Source organism: Monopterus albus, unplaced genomic scaffold, assembly GCF_001952655.1.
Source record: "Monopterus albus unplaced genomic scaffold, M_albus_1.0 scaffold392.1, whole genome shotgun sequence".
In the NCBI taxonomy this organism is placed as follows: domain Eukaryota; kingdom Metazoa; phylum Chordata; class Actinopteri; order Synbranchiformes; family Synbranchidae; genus Monopterus; species Monopterus albus.
This window is the reverse complement of record NW_018128272.1, coordinates 15,804-34,340: the sequence shown is the minus strand read 5'-3', so window position 1 is coordinate 34,340 and position 18,537 is coordinate 15,804. Positions and strand designations below refer to the sequence as shown.

The 18,537-nt window shown below is 39.2% G+C and overlaps 1 protein-coding gene across 1 annotated transcript in view; it reads right to left on the bottom strand.

Moving 5' to 3' along the window:
• Positions 1-106: 106 nt before the first annotated feature.
• Positions 107-18,537, bottom strand: part of LOC109951485 (ras-associating and dilute domain-containing protein-like) — a 33,025-nt gene continuing 14,594 nt past the window's right edge. The window contains exons 4-14 of the mRNA XM_020586005.1: positions 17,072-17,109; positions 16,759-16,985; positions 16,276-16,388; positions 10,257-10,521; positions 7,882-8,054; positions 7,212-7,356; positions 6,593-7,078; positions 6,289-6,506; positions 4,881-5,020; positions 4,704-4,777; positions 107-150 (exon numbers count right to left, since the gene is read on the bottom strand). Of these exons, the coding sequence (XP_020441661.1) occupies positions 107-150; positions 4,704-4,777; positions 4,881-5,020; positions 6,289-6,506; positions 6,593-7,078; positions 7,212-7,356; positions 7,882-8,054; positions 10,257-10,521; positions 16,276-16,388; positions 16,759-16,985; positions 17,072-17,109 (1,923 nt within the window). The remainder of the gene's footprint in view (positions 151-4,703; positions 4,778-4,880; positions 5,021-6,288; positions 6,507-6,592; positions 7,079-7,211; positions 7,357-7,881; positions 8,055-10,256; positions 10,522-16,275; positions 16,389-16,758; positions 16,986-17,071; positions 17,110-18,537) is intronic.

The following is an 18,537-nucleotide window of genomic DNA, read 5'->3' as shown; positions in this document are numbered from 1 at the left end:
TGAGAAGAATATATATAAACTGTCAGGTTATTCTTTTTGCCACTATCTGTAGGATGGTGAGTTGACCAAAGGAAAAAAAAGGGGTGACTCCATCCACAGTGTTGATCTATGATGCTTCTCGAGCTTTCCTCTCTGTTTCTTTTTGATACACTGCAGTGACAGAATAGGCTGAATTAGTTTAGGTGCATCTCATGAACATTCAATTAGGAAACCTATATAGACAAAGCACAACACAGCATTACAATTTCCAACACTGGAAAACCAAGAAAATGAACTGCAATAACTACCAGGTAGAAAAAGAGGAGTAGGGCTGCGCGGTGGAAGGGTAGGGGGGATAAAACAGGGAGAAAAGGCCAGGGACAGAATGTGTTCCCAAAGAAATAAAGGGCTACATTTATGACCACATCATAAATCATTGCCTTACAATGGCAGAGGCTAGTTGATGGCAGCCCAGTGTTGGGGGGGAGTTTCCTCTGTTTACATTTCTAAGCTTGTATTTTTTCCTTTGTGCTGTGTGTGCTTTAAAACACTTTCTTTTCTCCATCGTAATGACAGCAAAAACAGTAAAAGTGTAAATGTGAAGCCTGTTCAATCTTTGGCAATAAATCTCCCACATACAGTAAAGTAATGTGAAGCTTTTACACATGCCATACAGAAAAAGTGCAGCTTTGTGCAATTTCAATCATTGTCATCAAAACAGAGTACACTGTTATACTTACAACATGACTATGCATTTTGGCAAAAGGACTCGTCATTCTCATGGCACTGACATGTTACACTGACAAGCATTTTCTTTTGAGATATAAACTACCGACCTTGAGGAAGTGACCTGCTTTTGCAGGTAATCAGTTGTGCGGTGCTGTTTGTATGTACTGTTTTGACAAATGATGTTACTGTTTTACAAATATCAATGATGATTTGAGAAATGTTCCAAAATGACTAGGAAAAACTTTATGTATTTAACATTTCACAACCAGCTTTGTTCATAGAGAGCAAATATTATATTGATCCTTTACATTTTTGTGCTAGTTGTTCTTGTACTTTCTTCACTGCCAATGTCACCACAATTGTTAGAACATTCATGTGCATTTTCCGATCTCAGCATGACTAGGCCATATTTTACAGTCCTTTACATCTATAGTATCTTTTCGTGTCTCATATTACTTACATGTCATCTAAGTAAATGAGTGGGTAACTTTCACACTGTACAGTATGACTTAACCATGTATTGATGCAACCATGAAAGTACTATGTTACAAAAATAGTACTTTGACAAAATGTGCATAACGGCTCGTAACCAAATTAGTGCTGTTCGAGTTTCATCCAACAGTAGCGCTGGAGAGACAGGTGGTGCACCTGAGACATATTACTACAAATGCATAGACTTGTGTGATAATTACTTACCACTACAAAAGGATTGTGGTCCACTGTGGTCAGGATATTGGGTAGTGGCTGGCTGATTGGCTGGATGGAGGGATGTATGGTTTCGGAAATTCTCTAAATGGATGAACAGTGCTCTTTCGGTCACTTCTGAAGAACCAGGACAGTCCTCTACCCGAGGCCATATTGCACTGCTTTAATTCTCAGACCATGTTCCGGTGATTCTGGACCCAGCCACTTGATAAGCAGGTTGATCTGCTCACTGTTTCTAAGGCTAAGTTCAGCAATCAGTTACTAGGTGTCTCCTTTCTAAAATCCTAGCAAAGCTCATTCACTGTGGCATCACTGGTGGTGGATTGTGAGTCACGCCTCTGTTTTGGTCATGGCTCCTTAAATAAACAACATGGTTGCTGCTCAAGTGCTTATCAAGCTGTTCTTCTTTGAGGAATGCTCCTTTAGCAGCTCCTGGTGGTTAGCAGCCAGACTGATATGGATCACTTCTAGAATAATAATAATAATTATTATTATAATCTCTGCCTCCAAATGAGACTTCTCCATTTCCTTTTTGGTAAAAGCTGCTCTAGCCGTAGCAGCTTGTGTCCCCACCCGTGCCTGAGCTACTGACCCTAGTTGATGATGATACACTGATGATTTCTTGGACATGACAAAAAGCGCTGCAAGTGACCTAGTCTCCTTTGTGTCCTGCACAACCATTGCGTCAGCTTGAAGTGAAAACTTTATAGTGTTGTATTAGCTTTGATTTGAGTACCGGTATCTACACTTTTGAGCTTCCAGTTTCCTGATAAATGCTGCTATTTCACTGCACTGTTATGTCCTAATGTTGACTTTTTGTCCATTTCAGTGCTCTTTAGGGCTGAGCTGGACTCTGCATATATTATTATGTGGTAACACTTTACAATAAGGGGACATTAATTAACAGTACTTACTGCAGTAATAAGCATTAACTAATAGGTAACTAATACATTTCTTAATCATTTACTAATGTTTTTCATGTTAATTAAAGTATTAACTCATACATGAATAGTTTTTAATGACACTGTTAACATTAGTTGACACAGTAATAAACATTAACTAAAAGTTAAATAATACAATAATAAGCATTAAATAACTTAAATGTCTCTTGGTAACTGTAGCATTGATGAGAATAGGCCAGATGGATGGACAACCTGAAAACATAATGCCTCTGGCCATAGAAGCATAAAAAGCCAAAAATCCACTTCTATGCATTCAGTTATAGTAAAAATACAAAATACAGTAGAATGAAAATATGTGAAAATAAAGCCAAATAAAGTAATTATGGTTAAATAATGGTTATTCACCACTGCAATCATTTATAAAGAGCTCAGGAATATATGTTTTCCACTCTACAATATGCGTCACAAAGAGCATTAACAAATGGTTAATTAAAGTTAAGTAATGGTTATCACCACTATTATACACTTTTATAGAGCATTTCTAAATGCGTAATTATGCTTACAGTACACAGCAGGGGTGGACAAGTCAGGTCCTGGAGAGCTACCGCCATGCATGTTTTCCAACTATTCATGCCCTGTCCACTGCTGAACACCTGGATCATGTGTATTCAGTCAATCAGAAGCTGGAAGATACCACCTTAGACGAAGGTGGAGCGAGGACAAAGTGAATTCGTAGGTTGAAGGATTGAAAAGTAAGTGGACAATTATTACTCTTAAATGAACATTAAAATAGCCTTCTTCTAATGAAACTGCTAAGCTGTGAACTTCATGAAATACATGTTAATATCTTTATCGACTATTTACTAGCGTTAGTTACCATTACCATTAGTTAGTTACTGTATATCTTTATGTATTATTTAACTTTTAGTTAATTCTTATTACTGTATCAACTAATGTTAGCAGTGTTAACATGAAAAACATTAGTAAATTATTAAGAAATGCATTAGTTACCTATTAGTTAATGCATTAAGTACTGTTAATTAATGTACCCTTATTGTAAAGTGTTACCTAGTACGTCTTATTCTAACTCCTTCTACCCATTGTAAAGCCATCAAAATTGTCATCATTTCTACTGTATACACAGTGATTGCACACTCTTTTTTTTGCACTGGAAACTGCCTGTAAAACTTTAACACTGTGCCCTAAACTGTACTACAGTACTGTAAAACCTCCATACATTTTTCTAAGAGACAGAACGTGGTGTAAAAAAAATTTGACTGGTTTGCATTAGTTCTACTACAAAAAAAGGTGATGGGAATCGAGTGTGTTAAATGTATTTTTATAACCCCGTCTGTTCAACTGGGTTATATTTAACATTCAGACAAATAGATAAGAACAGCATATTCAATCTCTTTATGCAGACAATGACGATTAAAAAACTCAATTCAAGAATGGCAATAACATTGGTGTTGCTGTTTTTCAGTGAACAGTTTTAAGTGCCACAGTGACGTAATTTCATAAGACAACTTCTATACCCTATGCGACCAACTTTACAATGTGAGCTCCATGTACAGTAGGCATCTATTACTTTGAAGTTTTTTTAATCAGTGCTGACCAGAAAACAAATAGTAGCACAGCGAATCATACCGAGCAAAATTAGAATGTTTCAGGCAAACTCTTTTCATGTTCAAGTCAAAATGTCTTCTTCATTTGAACTAGGGCTGCATAATTACATTTTCAAGTTCAATTCGGACCCCTGTGCAATCTCAGTCTCAAGCAGCTAATGCCATGTTAGCATTAGCGCCAAACCAAGCATTCCTTTTTCCACACTAAGCTACATTAACCAGTAACAGGAATCTGTTGCATCACGTGATGATGGAAAGAGAAGACATGTCTGTGTCTGACATGGTGCCCTCCTGCAACTCTTTTCAAACAAACATTCAAACATTGCACTGCCTGTCCTATACAACTAGTGCAGAAAAAAGGTTGAGGCAGAAATGTGAGCAATAAATCACTTTGTTGGTGTTAGTTGTGGTTAATGGTCAACATAACTTAGTAAGAAAAAAAGGATCTCACCGCTAAAGCAAACATGGCAGAATCATTATCATGTACAACTGGGATTGTATAGCGATCTGAATCATGCTTGAAAAACAATCGTGCAGGCCAAATTTTTACACTGCATCAAATATGCTATACACTTCAATATTTACTATCTTGCTATTACAATGTAAATAAAAAGGCAGCAAAACTGCACTTGAGCAACCTAGTGCCCAGTTCAACCATGGCTCATTTCATAGTGTATTTTTGTCTTTTCAACAACCACATTCTTAAATCATGTCTCTTGGTTAAAAAGCAGTGGAAAATGCAGTCAGCACTAATTCTGTATACCCTTAGTCATCCAGTCTGATCTGGCCACCAGTAACCTCACTATGTCACCTGATGACTGGATCAGGTCCTTTCCACTGATAGAGACAAAAGAGAGACAAAGAAATGGAAGATATGACTGTAATTCAAGTTTGATTTTATATAGAAGTTAGTTAAGATTTTAACTTAAATGATTCTAACCTCTGGTAGTCCAGTCCAAGCAGGCTGACTCCATTAACAGCCAGGATCCTGTCTCCTGGTACCAGCTTCTTGCACCGAGCTGCAGGAGAGTCTGGAACCACTGCACAGATCAAGACTCCTCTTGACCTCAAGGACGTGTCCTGGAAGTTAAGGTCAAAATGTCACTGCCGTACAGGATTGTGTAGTTGCCTGCCACACTACAACAGCTTTGTTCCATCACCTATGTGTGCCTGTTCTCTATTTTCTAAGTTTTATTTTTAGAGAGTTCAGCTCCATAATGCAGTTTTCCAGAAGCTGACTCAAAATAGGTAACAGTGAAACCAAGGTGTGATCACAGCACTGATATGATGGACTTGTTAAAAACAGTTTCATATTTCTGCATCCAACATTTGCATCATTCATTTGGATTTTATGACCATATACATCCAATATTCACTTTCTTTTAGCTCTGCTTTTGGTCTCCACCAACTCCTGTGAGAAATAGTTGGCTCTTTAGCTGCTTCAATACAGTCATCTGTTAGGGCCATGACACACCAAGCCAATGGTCAGGCCATTGATAAGCGTCTGTCGGGGATCATCTTCCCAGTGTGTCCCGTACCATTGGCACTAGTCAGACCAGAGTGGAGGCTTTTTGGCCAATTCAGAATGTTGAATTGACATCAGGCTAGTTGGACCTTGTCGGTGAGCGAGAGACCACTCAGATTGGCTGTTCAGTTTAGTGAATCAATGGACCAGAAGAGAGCGTTTCAGGAAAGCCCCTTCAGCCTGTCGCTGTAGTATCCATGATTTCAAACATTTTGTGCAGTTTCTTCTTGTTTTTTTGTCTCCGCGATCTCCTTTCTTCTTCCATAACCCAAAGAACAAGGGCAGAGAATGGCAGTGTCATTTGTAGCTTCTTATCAGACATATTCTCGATTAGTAGCAGCTATAAACAGCAGCTGTTTTAAAAGAGGTGTTTTTCCTCCTCCTACTGCCACCTGCTGGTAGGTGGAGTTACTTTTCTCACGCAGGTGCAGAACGTACAGGCTAGTCGGCCATTGGCTGTCATCTGTGCGGTGTGTTCCAAGTGCCACTTTTTCAACCTGACTGGATCAGGCAAAGGTAGCATGAGGCCATGCAACAGTCAGCCTTCATCACTGCTAGATCTTTCACATCAGCTTGGTGTGTGTCTGCCCTTAGTCACTAAGGGTGTTTACCTGCTGTGTGGTGCTGAGTATGTCATGTAGTATGTTTAAAAACTTTTCTTATACAGCTGCCTTATGTGGCTGAAAGCAATGTGGTGAGATGGAAAGATAAGCAACGCCTTTTACATTGCACATTGTTATTTGATAAATTATTATAAACGTATTGATTGTAGTAGCTTTAATGCCTAACTATGAATCATGAGGTCTGCATCTTTGTCACTCACCCTTGTGTCAACCAACGCAAGTCCAAGTCCTGTTTCACCTCGCTCCAGCTCCAAGCTAAAAACCTCATCATTACTGTCATCATATTGGTCATCTTCCTCTTCCTCCCCACCCTGCTCGTCCTCTTCCTCATTCAGCTCAACATTTTTTTTCATACTTGGACAGTCTGATTTCAAACGGTCTGCTTTCAGTGCAGCCAGACATTCAAACACTAACCCACCTAAGAGAAAGAGAAAAAAAGAGGACAGATGTTCAGCTTATTTTTCCAAAGATGAACAGAAGAAAGCCTTCAGTGTCTTTCCATACCTTCATCATGTGCATCTACACCTGAGGACCAGGGAGGTGTCTCACTGTCAGCCTGCAGCCATTTATCCTGTTCTGCCTTTACCAAATCAGCAGAATCTATGATGTGGGGAGTGTTAGGTGGGGTGAGGAGACAGGAGGGGTCCAGAGCTGACATCCTCATCTTACTGGTCTCCATAATTCTGGTTTGCAGCTCCAGATTTCTTAGTTTTTGGGACAAAAGGAGGGTACCACAGGAGTTAACCTCACCCAGGTAGTGGGCGGAGAAACGAGAGGCTAGTGAAGGGGGTGATGGAGGTACTGCAGCAGAAACAGTAGAAGCTGTGACATCATTAGACTGGCAGTGAGAAAGGGTGGAAATGAACTCTTGGAGCTTATCCAGCTGCTCCACTAGAGACAAATCTATTACCACCCTTCTCAGCTGAAACTGATAACCCCCATTAGGCAGCACCAGAGAATTGTGGGTGTCAAAGCTCTCCAGGATATCAGCTGAAATCCAGAAGAGCACATTTCATTAAAAGAACATGAAAGTAAAGATGATAAATATATAAACTAATCTAGCAGGCTGTTATATTTTTAGTGGGCATTGTGAACTGAGGCAGGACCTCAGATGACCCCTCACCACTATTATGTGCTGCTGCTTGGTCCTGTGCTGATGGAGTCCAGGTGTGTTTGCAGGAAGATGGGGGGCTGTAGAGACTCAGGAGGTGGTTCAGCTGGGCCAGATTCAGAGCAGGATAATCAGACTGCAAGGATGCCCAAGACATCTGCACACATAATGTAAAACAAAATGTTCAGACTCTCTCAGTATGTGTTTAATCGTTTTTATAATAATAAAATTTTTATACTCTTCTTTTAGGGCGAGCAGAGGCAGAAATCTCACTGACAACAAAACAGTTCTGATTTTTCAACTTGTAACTGTCTTTTTCCTAAATATTATTATATTAATAATTTTTTTTTAGCACCCATTTCCCCACTGTTGGCCTGGAGAGGGCGGAGACAGACATGGTTTTTCTAATTATTATTATATTAATAATTTTTTTTTAGCACCCATTTCCCCACTGTTGGCCTGGAGAGGGCGGAGACAGACATGGTTTACACCTATAATTTACTACTTTTAGCCCTTGCACCATTTGAGCTCTAAATTTCTGACTGTACTTTATTTTTTTGTGAACACCACACCACAGTATGAGATGCTGTACAGTATAACGTAATTTAATGTTACATCTCTGGTGATTGTTTATAGTTGGTTCAACTCTGCTGTGTGTGATGTGTGCGTGTGTGTTCTTTGCCTGCAGTAAATTCTTTCTAGGCATGGCCAGCAGATTGATAGCAGATGATAGTGTGTGAGTGTGCTCCAATGCCAGTTCACCCAGCCCAGCTGCTTGGGCCCAGTCCAGGAGCAAGTCGAGATTGGCACGCATTTGCACACCTCTGGACCACTGGTAGAACCCTGGCTCTGGGCCTGTGTACACATCAGGAGAAAGTCATCTTTGAAATCATCTCTTTGCTTGTTCACTGAGACTTGTCATGTTTTCAGTGTAAAATATTGGTAACATGAAAGTTCTACTGATTCTGAGAGTACAAACAACCGGTATTCCATCTGTGTGCCAAATGGGCATATACAAACTGTTAGCTGCACAGGCAGCTGTAATCTGTAAGCTCTTCCATATCACAACAAGCAAAGATTAAAGGATGGTAATATTTTAGACTTTCCTTACTTTCACCAACACCTTCATGAATACACACAGAGGTTTAGGTCAGTCTCACAATGTAAATACTCAATATAGCATCAATGTGCATTAATCCACATCTTAAAATAGGCTCCATATTTTCATGTGAAAGTGAGTCACACAAAAAAAAAGTTGGGACAGAGGCCATATAAGACTGACTGACAATTCTCTCATGAAGTTTGGCTCAAGGTGGCGAGCTACGAACCATCCTTGACTGCAAAGACTGAGCCTTTGGTGGCTGCTCCTTTTATACCCAATCATGACACTCTGACCTATTACCAGAGAACCTGCTATTTTTGGAATCTTCCAGAATAATGCTACTGGAAAATTCTCTACACTTTTCAGTCTTATTTAGCCTCTGTCCCAACTTTTTTTTGAGTGTGTTCCAGGCATCAAATTCAAAATTTGTTTATATTTACAAAATGTAATTAAGTTAGTCAAGGAAAACACTGAAAACCTTTTCTTTGTAATTTTGTCAGTTAAATAAAGGTTCAAGCAGATTTTAGTTTTTAATGCATTTTGGAAAATGTCCAAACTTTTCTGGAAATGGGGTTTGTAATTATTTCTTCTTGTTCAACACTATTCTTTTTGGTAGTCTTGACTATATGCCATCCCACATATTATATAAGCCTGTGACAAATACAACTTTTGCAGTGAAAAAATGCACTCTTGTTTGAGTAGCCTCTGCCCTACAAGAAACAAGCTAATTTGCCCAGCGATTGTAGGCAATTGCTGAGTTTAAAAAACAAAACAACAATGTACAGGCTATTATTGCCCAGGTTTATGAAGACATCTGCCTTCTGTAGCAACCAATGAGACTGAGTAGCTCTTTTCATCAGATTTATTTACAATAAGAAAAGTAAGAGAAAAGCACCTGCCTTATCTTTCCACCTGTTGTTTTCATATACTACTTTGATACTGGTTCCACAGCAGAAATACATGCGTTTTTCTGTGCAGCCTTCACACTTAAAGGGTGCTGAGTGGATAGGTTTTAGAGGTACTGCTATGACTCCTGGTGGCCACTAGGGATCAGGGCAGTCACAGCTTAAAATGACTATGCCACATTTCTCTCTCTCTCTCTTCAATTCCTGTCATCTCTCCAGTGGTGCTGTATATTAAAAGATTGCCTTCATTACCTCTAATAAAACTGAATTATTTCAGTAGACCTGAATAAGTATGATTTTGACTTATGGTGAACAAATTATTGTAAATGTGCACACTTAAACACTATAGGTTTACAGCCATGCTAGCTGCTCTGTCAGACATTTATTTACATTTTATTTGAGCTAAATGTTAGCTGTAATATCACTTGTTGATTTTTAGCAGGTATAACTGGCACTGAACACAAAGTACAGCGGAGGGTGATGGGAGCAGTTTAAATTTTGGCTTGATGAATGAGCTCAGTGAAAGCTATTAGCTATTGTTATTCTGTACTGCAGTAAAATGCATGTACACTAAAATCTGCAGCTACAGTCATCAGTAATTCTATATTCAGTGTGGAATGTTCAGTTTTTTCAAAATTGTTTTAAAACCAGAGTAAAATATGAAGAGCCTGGAACAGCAAAGTGATTCTACTCTACTGATTTATTTTTTTTAAATCCATTGCTCTTTACTATTTGTCACTTTATTGTTGAGTGTTTTTGTCTGTCAGAATTCTATAGGAATGATAACTTCAGTTTTTCCAGTAATTTAATTGGTTATAAACTGTACAGTTAACAGGTTCTGAGGTTAACCTGATTTGTAAGTGTGTGGCCAGTTACCATGGTGATCAAGCTTCATGATACCTGAGCCACAATATAGCTGGATATTCCACTAAAATTGATAATATATGCATTTAGATCACAGTATGTCAGGCATATAATGTGGGGTACCTGATTTTAATTCACCATCCTCCTTGTGGCTACTGGTAATGTGCTGTATGTAGACTAAGGTACCTCTCTCCATGAGTAAGTTGAAGAGTGATGCATTGATGAAGTAGAAAAGGTAACCAATGAGCTGAGAGGAAATCTCTGGGTGGAGCTGACAGTCCGAGAGTAGTCTCCAGGTCTCAGTCAGGACTTCCACAGCCTGCTGGATCTCACCAGGGACTCCCAATCCTCTGCTACCTATCACTTGAGCACTCATGCCAGTTGTCGGTGGGTCAGGACTCTCCCTGAATGGGCAGCAGTCAAGAAAGCTTGGCAGGATGGGGTGGAGGACCTGTAAGACAGAAGTGGATGAAGGGAAGTGTGCAACTCAGATGACACTGGCTCACAAATCCATGAGGAAATGAAGATTGCTGAGCATTCTTGTGGGTTAGTTTGAGGTTGGAAAGGTTTAGCTTGTGTGGTTGATGTTCTGACCACTGCAATAAACTAAAACATATGACCCTCTAACCCAGATTTCAGACCACCCATATTAGGGCTGCATGTCTTTCCTCCTCTGTTCCTCATGCTACAAAATAAGCTGGTATAAGACTAGTTCAACATCACCAGCAGTTGTAGGAATAAAGGAAGGCAGAGTTTGTCACATTTCTGCCCTTTCAGCCAAAGGTCCTCAGTGCTCTTCAGAGCAAGCCCAGACAACAGTAGCTTTGTTCGGGTTAATTGTACACAGACATCCCCTTTCCCCTACAATCTCACTCTTACACCCACCAAGCTTCACAGGCCAGCGCCGGCCATGGATCCACATTCCTAAAAAGCTGAATATGGCTCATGTGGGCTTGGCATGGTGCTGCAACAGGACTGCTGAGTGAAGAGTTCTGAAGGAATCCACCCTGAGCAGATCAGTTTACATTGACTGAAAGGCCCTGCTGCCGAGGCAGGCTGAACCCGAACAGTGAAACATAACGGCCACAGCTCCCATCACTCATGAGACAATGGAAATGGGCAAACATTAAGCCAAATAATCTTGCACTGTTCCTGGTTGGAAAATGTCACTCAGCGGAGCCAAGCCAAAGAGGGTTTATTCATTCAACAACCATTCTGGATTCTGGTATTACCACATGCATCCACGGCACATACAGTATTGTCCTAGGTTCCAGTAATAACGTGTGCATTTTTGTGTTGCCTGTTTATTTGTGCATTCATTGTGATGGATAAGTAGGCATATAGTCTGACCACAAGCTTGTTTAAATGCACTTTATTCACCAAGACATGTCTTCAGTTGGAATAGCTGCTCACCAGCAGCGCCTTTTGTTTTCCATCCTGCAGCAATTACCCTCACATCTGAAAGTTGAGCGTGAAATACCCAAAGGACATATTACCACATATTTTTTTATTTAGGTCTGAATTTACTCTGTCTTGTTGGGTTGCAACATTTTTACCATCCTTTTTTTGCTTCTTGTCTTTGTCCATCTTGTTTAAACCCTGGAACACTAAAATCCTTCCTTCCTGCACAAATTTTATCCTGGGTCAGACTGGCTACACTACACTGAACACTAATATAAATCACTACGTCTTCTTTTTCCATCTCTGAAGCAAAAGGATTAATGTAAATTATTAGGCCTTAGCCAGATTACATCTAGGCACTGGTGACTTCATCACATTCCTCACAATTTCTGAGCTGTCAGTCAAGGAGAGATGTGAATCAGAGCCTACTGTGAGGCTGACGGGCTTGATAGATGACTCAACACCCCTGGAATAACTGGCAAGACAAAGAAACAATGTCCACATGAAGTCTGCTACATCTGAAAATGCTAATTACAAGTGAAAGCCTTGTATCCAGCATTAAAGTTAACATGCACAACTAAGACCATAGTCTGGCTTTTCTTTGTTTAGCTTAGAAAAACAATTATGCAAAGAAGTGTGTAATTTTACAAAATAAAAGCAGCATGTAAAATCTGCAGGAATCAAACTTTGGTGACTCCAACTTATCTGACTGGTTTCTGTGGCTGAAAAATAACTCTGATGCTTCAGTATCTTAGCTAATTGGGGTAAATAATGCAGTAGTTAAATAATTCTGAAGAAAAAAACAGCACAACAGTTATAGTAGACTTTACAACAAACTTCACACCCTTTTTTTCTAAATTTCATGTTTTCTGTCATTAACTGTCATTTTTTCTAAGGTTTTTTCAGTTTACTGTGACCTGGATGACGGAGAATCTGCACAAACATGTCATTAACTGCTATCTGATTCTGTAGGGCAGCTAGATCTTCTTTGCCCTTGTCTGTGCATTACAGTCAATATCTGGCAAACTCTACCGTGTTCCTTCTTCCTCTCCATGAATGCCTGACCTTGTCCGATTCTTTGGTTTCTTACCAAAAATCTACAAAAAAAATCTTACACACTAAAAGTTAGATGAACATTATACCTGCCATACATCAGCATGTTAGCATTATCAGTGTTAGAGTATTGAAGTTAACATAATTCTGTACATGCAAGCAACCCTTTCCATGATGATCTTTTAGAAACTAGATCCTGTGCATACATTTTCAGACAAAATACAAAAGGTTCAAATACCATGTGAACAACAGAATTCATGCTAACATATGTACTGTTAATACTGGAGAAACAAGACAGATAACACCATCTTGTCTACTATCTACTACTATAATCTACTATATCTATACTTAGAGTTCAGCGTTAAGACTGCAATAATTGTTTGTTTTTTGTCACTTCAGAAACAACTGACAAATAATCATGTTTTAAGTTGATTTAGTAAAGCTGTACTGTTGTGTTACAAAGTAGTTACTAGTTATAAAGTAAGATTAGCATTAATTTGGAGCTATGACTTGGCCATTTGGTGAACTTGCTTCAAGTCTGTGGTTTCTATCACCTCCCAATGGAAATATCTAGATTTTCAGTTGACAAAAGCTCCATGAGTGTTCACCAGCTCTAACTGTGATGAGCAGGTATTGTGTAATTTAACCTACTTCACATAAACACCTTCTTATTTATTCTATTCTCTTCCAATTTAATCAAGTGATTCCACAGTGTGTAGAAATCATTTACTGTAACTTTTCTGTAGTACTGATCCTGGTACCCAACCCAGTATGGGACCAAATGTGATCTTAAGTTGTCAGGTCAGGGAAATTCAGACTACAATACACTATGTCAGCTGAGCGTCCAGTTTAAATTAGGTCCTAAAAGTCAAAACGTAATGAACATGCTGTATTAGGTTTCTGGATTATTTAGGGATTTACTGACAAACCACATCTGGAAGTCATTTGCAGACTTCCAGCATCCAGTAAGGCAGACTTCTTGTGTGAATTGTAAGCTGTCTGAGAGCAGGTAGTTAGATAACCACATCCTCCTGCGTTGAGAAAAAAAAGTGCTGTTTCAAACTTGCTAAGTGATTGAGGATTCTTTGAACCTAGTACATTAGGCACAAACTCCAACTGGCAGAACATGTGAGGCCTTCAACTGGCTGCTGCTTTGTTCAGACCAGTGCTGTATTCATATGTGTGATGTGGCTAAATGCTTTCCTTTTACTTTGGACCTTGCTGGTTTGGAGCCTCAAGGACATTAGAGGGGCTGCATAGGAAAGAATATGAGTGGACATCCAATTCAGCTATCAGTCATCAAGTCTAGTTCAGTTACTGAGAGAGGAAGAAAGGGTCAAAATAGAATAAGTTAGATGTCACTGTATGAACATAAAAAGTATATATCTTCATTACTATTTTCTCAACATTGCTTTCACCCACAAGGCTCCACTGGAAATTTGTCTGAAACTTTCCCGGCACAATTCCATGTAATGGGTGTGGTGCTTCAGTAAAACTGCACACAGCTGTATACTGTAGCTAAAACAACTTTTTTTTCCTTTTTCCAAGTAACTGAGAGAAACGCGAAGAATACTAACTTTGCATAATAAAACATAGCTTTTAAAGCTATACTACTGTAATTAACTTCACAGAAAGGCAACCTAAGAAAAATACAGTTTAGAGGAATTCATTACCCAGATATCCTATGTTATCAGAAAACACAAATTATTTTTCTTTATTACAACTCAAGGAAATCTATTTCTAGCCCCCTGACAAAGTCTTGGGGAAATATCTGGCTCTTTATTTGGTAAATGCTCCTCTATGTTCACCAGAAAGTCACTGACTTTGTCTGTCTGCTGTTTGGTTCTGGCCAGGTGTACAGTGGAGCATAATGACAGTAAATCAAAACAATAAAGCTTTATTAACTAATTAACAAACTCAACTCTCCTCCTCTTCTCCCTCCGGTCTTCTTTGCCCCTCCTGCCTTGTCTCTGAAACTACGTCATATGTGGTCACAACTGTCAGAGTCAGTTGTGGCAGGTAGCACAGCAGTAATAACTGGCTCCAGAACCAGTGTATATACAAAATATAGAGTCCACAGAGCTCATTGCCTTAAGTGGCATTGCAGTTACACAATGTCAAATATAAAGGTTTAAATTTTAGTGATATGCATACGTATGTCTACTGTTGTTTGTAGCGGATGTATCTGCAGTAACACAAGCAAATTATACAAAAGAATGTTTTTCCCAGTAATATTGATACAGTACTAATGTTCCAGCCACTATTGCGTCACGTTCAATGTTACATACTTGACACACATAACAGAAACTGTGAGTTGTACATGAAATGAGAAATTTCATGTTATGCTTTGATAGTTGAACAAACTCAAACTAGTTGAACTTTTCTAATTGTACTAATGGTGTAAATTTTATCAACTTCTCACTAAAATGCTACACAAACTGCAGTCTTATGTTTGACAAACTGGACCAAAACCAAGCATTTGCTCATTTCCTGGGAAACAGGAAATGAGCAAAATTGCTTCATATACTAATCCAGGAAAACGCAGTGGTTTTCAGTAATTGAACAACAAATCACTAATGCTGCAGTCAGTTGGAATGATTCCAAATTACAGCCCAAATAATTCAATACAAAGGTACAAAATTAAAAATCCAACCTTTGCTTGCTAATGATGCTAACATAAACACATTAGCCAGCTACAGTACTTATGAGTCTAGCAGGAAGAAAGCCATATCTGTGAAAAAAACATATCTTATACAAGTGCAGAGCGGATTTTAACTGAACTGGCTACAGAAGGCAAGAAATAAACACAAGAACTGAAGATAGTAGAATACAGCAGGGAGAAAGCATGTCTAGACTTTTTTTTTTACTTGATTTATCAAAATTTGTGCTAAATCTTAGTTAATGCACCTTTAAAGGTATAAAACCAAATCAATGAACTGAAAGACTAAAAAAGTCTGTAGCACTGCAGAGTCAGATAATAATTCTCTCTGATTTCAATACTAAAAGCAACTACTGTCACAGTACACAGTCATATGAGTCACTGTTAGCATAAAAATACAGATTTTTGCAGTTTTAAGATCTTGCCTTGAGCAGACTTTACTGGTTGAGAACCAACTGTTCCTGATTATGATGTTGGTCAGTACATTACATGGGCCACACATTATTTGTGACCCAGTTTTATGAAAGTAAAACATGTTGCACACTTCATTTGTGTACTCAACATCTTGTCACAACTGATCAAATGAAATATTAGAGGTTTCGATGCAAAGATTCCTTGGCAACGCTTATACACCCCTGGCTTCTTTCATTCTTCCCCAACACACACACACACACACAAAGGCCTTTGGTGTATTGTCTCTCTCCAGTGCCATAATGTCCCCAGTGTGGTCTGGCAGTGCTGCTGGTCGGGCCAATTTAGAAAGCTGCCAGAGCAGCTAACTGGGGTCTTTATTTTCAGCCTGTCTCTACTTACTTTTCTGTCTTTAACTACACATAATAATCATCAGTGAGTCGACCACATGGAGTCGTGTTACATGCTTGCCCTTGGTAGCTATTGGTACCTTACTCTGCAAGAAGCTGGTATACAAATATATGCACATCATTACTTAGAAAAATTACGACAGTATTTTACTTTACTGTTTTGCCACAAAGGTCCACTGTAACAAATTGCTCTAGTTAAATAGCACATACACACCAATTTCAATTCTGTGCATACGTCACCTACTGTATAGGTGCTCCATTAGCTCCTCACCTTGGTGATGTAGTATACACACTGCTGGAAGGCAAGCATGATAACTTCCTCCAGTACGGCCATTGTCTCCTCACTGGCTGAATGGACACAGGACAGATGAAGCTCCAACAGGGCTGAAAAAAACAAACACACAAATATATAAATATCACGTGCAGCTCCAGACTGTTGGACATCCATACAACCAGGGGGCGGAGTCCTGAGTTCTGAGTTCAATGTGATATTGTGTTCTACTGGACAAATGTGTACTTTTTGGCAGTAAGATAGAATAATACATTGCATCTGGACACAGAGATACTTGTTACACGTACACACAAAAGATTCTATTTATTAACCGGCTGTTTCAGATTCACATTTTGCTTTTACTTTGAAATTGCTACTTAATGTCAGTTTGTGGGAATGTCATACTAAAATCATACCTATTGCGGCTTTAATTATACAGTGACTAATCACTGTGTCTAATACAAAGCTTAACAGGCAACTAACCCAAGCTCTCCATCTCCTTGCTCTCTTCACCTTCCCTCTCTTCTTGCTCTGACTGTCTCTGCCCCTTTCTGGTTTTCCATTCCAGAATAAGAGGCAGTTCATACTGGATGAAGTGCAGCAGCTCCAGACTGTTGGACATCCATACAACCAGGGGGTGGAGTCCTGAGATCACCTCCTTTGGGCTGAGAGGCTTGAGGTCTTCTGAGTTCAAGCCTTCACCACTGAGACTGCAATACAGAAAACCAGATCTGTAGTGTTGTCTGTGAACTATAATACAATGAAATGCTGAAGAAAAATAATAAGGTGTGCTTACACTTCAGGCTGAACTGCAGCTAGATCCTTAGTGTGCTCCTGCATAACAAAACGTTTTGTACATCAGTACAGAAGAGATGATAGTTACTATCATGTCTACTATCAGATAGTATAATGATAATCTTTTTTAACAAGAAGTAGGAAAAGTGATCATAGTCAGGAAATAAAGACAAAAGTATCAAGAGTAGCTACAAACTCAAAAGGGAAGTGCAAACAGATAAAACAGTACTGTACATAAAGAATGAGTTCTTAGAAGGATTTTTAAATGCAAGACACTTTGCAACTTAAAACCCTCAGGGAGTTTGATCTGCATCTAATATCTTTAAAGGAAAACAGTGGACTACGTCTTGCTAATCCAATTCCTTCAGTTGTCCTCAGCTAAAAAACAGCTACATTCACACACATGCACACACACCGATTCTACATCGTTATTTACTTTTTATTGTTCCCAGATATATGCTTCTTACGGGAAACTCACCTAACAAATGCTGAATCACAAGACCTCACATTAAAACAATTTAACAAACTATTTTCATCAACATACAATAGCAGGCAGCGAGGTGTCTCAATTCTAATTAATAAAAGTATCTCACTGGTCCATAACACATCCATCATTGACCCAGAAGGTAGATTTATCATTGTTAATGTTTTGATTAACCACACAACATACACACTTGCCAACATTTACGGCCCTAATAATGATGACCCATCTTTTTTCCATTTTCCTTTCTTTTTGCTGCACGAATTTACAAACATCATCATTGCTGGAGACTTTAATACTGTTATAGACCCTAGAAATGATAAATCTAACTCCTCCACCAACACAAGAAAGTGGCACTCTACAGAAGTCATAAAACGTCTTTCTCTCCTCTGCTCTCTCTATCATGTGGGCTCTGCACCTCAGCTGTGTTGCATTCCAGTAATTAGCAACTGGTTTGTCAATGCACACAGCTGGGGTGCATCCCGATGATTACCTTCGCCTCCTTATATAAACCTCTGGCAGACACTCTGTCTTTGCTGGAACATTAACTATGTACCGTGTAACATACATGTGGGTAGAATGCTACGCTGACAGACACTGTGCGTTTTGGTTTGACTCTACCACACTACCTACGCGCTATGCTACTTTACACTACACTACATATTTTTGATTCGTCGCCGGATCTTTGCAATGGGTAACGGACAATACATACCCAGTGTAAGCTAACAGTTTATGTTTGACCCGCATGTTTTAGACGTGTTTAAGATGCTATGCTGACAGTTCCTGTGCGTTTTGGCTTGACTTGATTACGCTATTCTGCGGTTAGCTATATGTCCTTTTGGTTTCCACGCTGACAGTCTCTGTGCTGTGGATTATATTGTGTATGTTGGTTCTTTTGTTCGCCTGCCCGTTCACATCCTCTGCTATCCTAGTTCCTGCCATTAGTGTATGTGTACCTGTTCGTCCTGGTCTCCTAGTCATCACTG